Below are 6,000 nucleotides of genomic sequence, written 5' to 3'. Positions count from 1 at the left end.
AGTGCTCATCCCAACAAGTGTCTTCCTTAATGCCTCTACACATTTAGCCCATCCCCTCACCCACAACCCCTCCAGCAACCCTCAGTTTGTTCTCTGTATTTAAGAGTCTCTTATGTTTTGTCCCCCTCCCTGTGATTATTTTTGCTTCCCTTCCCTTATGGTCATGTGTTTTGTATCCTAAATTCCACATACAAGTGAAGTCATATATATGCCTCTCTCTGACTGACTGATTTCACTTAGCATAATACCCTCTAGTTCCATGCAAGTTGTTACAAATGACAAGATTTCATTCTTTTTATTGCCAAGTAATACTCCATTGTATATATATATATACCACATCATCTTTAGTGCAAAAAAGAAACACTATTTTGAAAATTATCATGTCTTTCCTTGCTTTAAACCGATGTAAAATATGAGAGACAAGTGAAATGAAATTTACAATTTGAAGCTAAAATGAAGAGGTTGAGATTTAACTCACCCCTGGTGCTCTGACAGGTTTGCAAAAATAAAAATATCTGACCTTCAAATTTCTCTCAGTTAAGCTCTAGTCTTTGCTGTCATCTTTGTAACTGGAGTGATCTGACACCACTGCTGGAGCTACATCGTGCTGGGAAAACTGGGAAGCTTGCACCAAACACCGAGGGTAGCAGAGGAACTCTGCCAACTCGCAAGCATAGCCGTGCCCAGGCAGGCCGGCAGGAGAACCTCTGAGGGGCACCTGGCCCCCCCACGCCAGGGCTTCCCCATGGCGACAAGAAGTGCGTGCCCAAACACTTCCGGGAGGCACGTTGAGGCCGGACAAGCACTTCCGGGTGGCACGTGGCAGCGGGGGCGGCTCTTTCGCACGTCTCACCTGTGGTAGCGTCGTCCACTCCACAGGAATCGGCGTAGGCTTGTGCCATGGCGTCTCGGTACGACCGGGCAATCACTGTCTTCTCCCCAGACGGACACCTTTTCCAAGTGGAATATGCCCAGGAAGCGGTGAAGAAAGGATCCACAGCGGTGAGCAGCCAACTTCACCACCGCCCCCCACCCTGCCCACCATGCCCGGTGTCATGCCTTCCTTACCCAGCTGCCCCAGCCCAAGGCTCCGGTGTGGGGGGGTCAGGAAAGGAGAGCCTCCCACTTGTGAAAATTGCTGCGTTCTTTTAATTGATGGAGATGCCCTTTCTGAAATTTGAGCAAGAGGCAGCAAGAGGTAGATTTCATAGGTGTGCAGCCGCTTTCGAAGCATAGCTCCAGACCCAAAACTAGGGTGTCAGTTGAAGCCTTGATTTTAGAAGCAATATGAATGCCGTGTCTGACAATAAGAGAAGAAAAGACTTCTTCCAGCCAGTAACAGCCATCCTGAATGCACATAAGCCACTTCGCGGGAATTCACAGATGCGTGGAAAAGTAGCAGTTACTTTGTGTGGGTACTGTTGTTTAGCAGTAATTACATTAAAAATAGACCATGCCTGCCCCTGAAATAGGAACGATTAAAGTAAAATTGAATCTCTTATTGAGAAGTTGGTCGGGGCGCCTGGGTGGCTCAGTCGGTTAAGCGTCCGACTTCGGCTCAGGTCAATGTCTCGAGGTCCGTGAGTTTGAGCCCCGCGTCGGGCTCTGTGCTGACCGCTCAGAGCCTGGAGCCTGTTTCCGATTCTGTGTCTCCCTCTCTCTCTGACTCTCCCCGGTTCATGCTCTGTCTCTCTCTGTCTCAAAAATAAATAAACGTTAAAAAAAATTAAAAAAAAAGAAAAGAAAAAAGAGAAGTTGGTCAAAAACGCCAAGCCAGTTATCATACATTTCCACCTGTTAAAAGTAATTGTCCTAAAGTTTTCACCTGAATATTTGGCAGCCTTTTAGAGCCTCTAAGCCCCAAGAAACTCCGATCTTTTGCCACTTTTTGGTTGTTGTTCAAATAATGCTGGAATTCCTTGAGAGATTATACCCTACATTATATTTATGTATCCACATTTCTGAAAAACTTTTAAATGCTCAGGGTAGCAGTACTATTCCTGCCAAGTTTTAATTATATTTAATAATATTAGTGATTTATAAAAATTAAAAAGAACAACATTGCCCTGGTAACCAAAGATCTATTATCCCGAATCTTCTAAGTCCTAACCTATGAATCAGAAGGATCCAATTTTTTTTTAATCTCTCAAATTTCATGAGCATGTTTGTTTTGTATTTTGGAAATTGAGACACTAGCTATGAGACCACACAGTGCATTTCTAAGTGTAGCAGTGTCTGTATTTTCCCTCACTTTCCAAAGCAATTTAGTTATGGAAGGAAATAATTCACTTTTATTATAAATCTATCAAATGTAAAGTGGTAAAAAAAAAAATAACACTAGAAAGAATCTTATCATTTTTAAAGTATTTTTCTATTTAATTGGGCCCTCTAGTTTTGTTTCTGTTTTATAAGTAATTTTTTTAGAATTGTAAATTTAAGAAAAGCCTGATGTAGCTTAAACCAAAAGGGTACCATTTTGATAAAAACAAAAAGTTATGTAATCCCCAACAAGGCATGAAGCATATGGTTAGAAAATAATGCCCAAGTTTTAGAGCCTAAAATAAAGGAAGTAATGGTAGAAGACTGGGGTGTAATAAGAAGCCACATTGGCTCATTTAAAATGTTTTAAGAATGCTATAGAACTGATTGATAGTTCCTTTGTAATGAGCTGTAAAAGGGTAAAGATATAAAAATACCTATAGTGGGCATTTTTAAAGATACATTGGAAGGATGAGACAGTTTCGTCTCAGGATTCTGAAATTATAATTTGCATCTTTGCATGGAGTTGTTCATTGCGTTTCCTTGAGGGTGCTATGACCTTTTATGGGGGGTAAAGTTTATAATGGCATTTATTAAAATACGCCACAAAATACTCTGTCTGTAAACAGTAGTTGCTGTGAGAACTTATAAATAAGCCAGGGCTGACCAGTTTTGACCAGCATGTGGATGCAGTATTATTTAGTAATACAGGAAGTTATGGGGACCACATTTAGAGTCTTGGCCTCCACTTCCTTCTTATTGATTATCTTATAGCATGAAATGAGGCAAGAGGCCTGTTTTCTTTTTGCTTTAGTTCCTTTTTTTATAAATGAAAAACATGTTTGAATAACATCTTGGAGAGGTAATACCTTTCTTCTTAGGAAAAAAAGTCATGAATCCTTTACAGTATTCCCATGAAAAAGGTAAGATTTATTACCATTCTTTACACTGTCCTTTCTCTGACCCCGAACTGTTACTGGCTCCACGTTTCCTACTTTTTCAAATCTTAGCTTCACATTCTGGCCATCAAATTCTTCCATAATCCTTATCAACCCTCTTTAATTAAAGGGGCAGCTTCATTGGTTTACTCATCATATGTGTTTGTGCCCTCGTAGGTGGATGGAGGAGAAAACACCTTTATTTCTGCCACACTCCCTCTTATTTATCCTTTGGGAATCTCCTCACATTGCTTCTCCTTGATGAAGCCTTCTCTGATCCACTCCAGCCATCATGGCTCTTATTCTTTTCCGGAATTTATAATCTGTACCAACTATTTGGCCTCATATTCACTTTATTGTTAAATTTTTTAAATGTTTATTTATTTTGAGAGAGAGGACACGCAGGAGAGAAGCAGAGAGAGAGGGAGAGAGAGAAACCCAAGCAGGTTTTGCGATGTCAGCTCAGAGCCTGATGCAGGGCTCGATCTCATGAACCCCAAGATCATGACCTGAGCCAAAATCAAGAGTCAGACGCCCGACCGACTGAGCTACCCAGGTGGCCCATGGCCTCATATTCACTTTAATTTCAGGCCTATTTAATAGGCTTCTTACACCAACTGGATAGTAGGATCTTTAAGAAGCTAGGTAGCCTAATTCCTCTTGTATTTATATATATACCACATGATATACTACAGTGAGGGGGCTAGGTAAGAAGTAAGCGTTTAAGTAATATTTCTTTTGTACCAAGTATTTTATGCATATTTTGTAACGTTAAGGACAGTATTTAACTCCCTTTTTTTATGTGTGGAAACTGATTCATGGCTGTGATAGCTTCCTGAAGGTACTCAGCTAGAAAATGATGGAGCCCATATTCACACCTAATTTTTTCTACTTCCAAAACCTCTGCTCTTTGCATTGTACCATGAAATTTGTTCGATAAATATTTGAATATTAATTGGCTATCACTATCATGAATTTGGAAGGCAAGTATGCATCAGGTAAGGCAACCAACTTCTCTAAACTGCAGTTTCTTTAATAGTAAAACAGGCGGCAAACTAGCGCCTGCTTCATAGAGTTGATGTGAGTTAAATGAGGTAATAATACATGTTAAGCATCTTGCACAGTGTCTGGTTCACAGCAGCTATTTAATAAATGGTTGCTATTATTATTTACTCTCCCTTTGCTTTCTCTTTTCCCTTCACTTTTGTCCGTGGTTCTTCTAGCACATTCATTTTTGTTGAGCACTTACATATGCCAAACATGGTGCTGGGTTCTGGGGTTTCACAATGAGTAAAATCCCTGTTCTTAGAGAGTTTACTATCTTGCAGGAACATTAGATGATTAAGTGAATGGTCCTAACTAGGCCTAAATGAGTATTATAATGGGGAGAATATGGTACAGTATGGGAACTCTAGATGTTAGGGAGATTCTCCTGAGGAGGTGATATTTAAGTAAGCACCTGAAAGATGAACGGTAGCCACGTTAAAAGGTGGGGAGGGGGAGGGGTATTTTAGACAAAGGAAATAGCATGTGGAAGACCAAGCAGCAAAAGACAACTATGTTCTATGAATTGGAAGGCATTCCAGATCACTGAAGCAATGTAAAAAAAAAAAAAAAAGAGAGATGCAGAGAGAGAGAGAGATAAAACTAGAAAGAAGGGCTGGATCATAGAATGACTTTAAGAAAGTAAGAGGCCTTGAAAGATTTTAATGTGGCTATTGTCATTCTCTGGATTATTACTGATCTCTCCTTCTAGTAACAGACTGCGTTTGTCCAACCACAGAGGCACTCACACGACTCACATAGATTCATTCATAGTCTCTATCCTCCTGTACACAGTGATAAGCATGTGACTCAAATCTAGCCAATGTAAGTCCATCCTTAGGACTTTTTTAACGCTAGAAATAGAGGTAGCTTTTTTACTCTGGGACAACTGTTGGGACGTGTGTCCAAGATTGCCAGTGGCCATCTTTCTTTTTCTGTAACAGAGAAAGTTTCTGTGCATTAAGAAAGCAAAAGGCTGATATGTAAAGAGTAAATATTACAGTCCCTACATCTTATGGTTCCAGGTCCAGTTCTGTGCTGTCTCAGTTTGCTTAGTGAGAAATGGTCCTTACTAGTTCAAGTTTTTAAGTAGAGGAATGACACATTCAGATTTTCTTTTTTTTTTTTTCATGTTTTTATTTTTCAAAGATTTCTCAGACTTTAATGTGGTCAGTGGATTGGATGATATCAAGACTGGAAGCAGGGAAACCACAAAGGAGGCTATGAAGTAATCCAGATGAAATATGATAGTTTTCACTAGGGTTGGGGCATAAATGGGAATAAGGCAGATTTTAGAGAAACTTTAGTGGCATAGTTGATACAATTTGATTATTATTTGGGTAGTATTGGGGGAGAGGAAGAGGAGAGAAGGAGGTACTGAAGAGGGAGGAGTCAAAGATGGCACCTCTGTTTCTGGATTTAGCCTCTGGGTAAATGGCCCTGCCATTTTCTTAAGGAATATGAAACTTGACTGAAGTTTGAACCATTGAGGTTTGGGACTTGTTGAGGTTGAAATGCTTATGGAACTATAGTAGGCAACCTCTAAAATGGCCTCCAGTGATCCCCACTTTCAGATGTTCATGCCCTTGTGTAATCTTCTTCCCTTGGGTGTGGGCTGAATCTAGTAACTCTCTTCTAGGGAATAGGATAGGCAAAAGTGATGGGATGTCACTTCAGAGGGTAAGTTACAAAGAGATGGTGACTTAGGTCTTGAGCATCCTCTTTCACTTTCACTTGCTTGTTCTTCTAGCATGCAGTT

The 6,000-nt window shown here is 40.4% G+C and overlaps 1 protein-coding gene across 2 annotated transcripts in view; it reads left to right on the top strand.

Annotated features, from left to right (window-relative positions):
• Window positions 1–822: 822 nt before the first annotated feature.
• The window catches only part of PSMA8 (proteasome 20S subunit alpha 8), a 62,040-nt gene continuing 56,862 nt past the window's right edge, over window positions 823–6,000 (top strand). For both annotated transcript variants that reach the window (XR_007455416.1, XM_049620321.1), the window contains exon 1: window positions 823–1,002. Coding sequence is in view for 1 of the 2 variants with exons in the window: in XM_049620321.1 (XP_049476278.1) it covers window positions 901–1,002 (102 nt within the window). In the remaining variant the exon portion in view is untranslated. The remainder of the gene's footprint in view (window positions 1,003–6,000) is intronic.

Source organism: Panthera uncia (genome assembly GCF_023721935.1).
Source record: "Panthera uncia isolate 11264 chromosome D3 unlocalized genomic scaffold, Puncia_PCG_1.0 HiC_scaffold_8, whole genome shotgun sequence".
In the NCBI taxonomy this organism is placed as follows: domain Eukaryota; kingdom Metazoa; phylum Chordata; class Mammalia; order Carnivora; family Felidae; genus Panthera; species Panthera uncia.
Note: the sequence above shows the minus strand (reverse complement) of the source record. Positions and strands in the feature narration are given on the sequence as shown.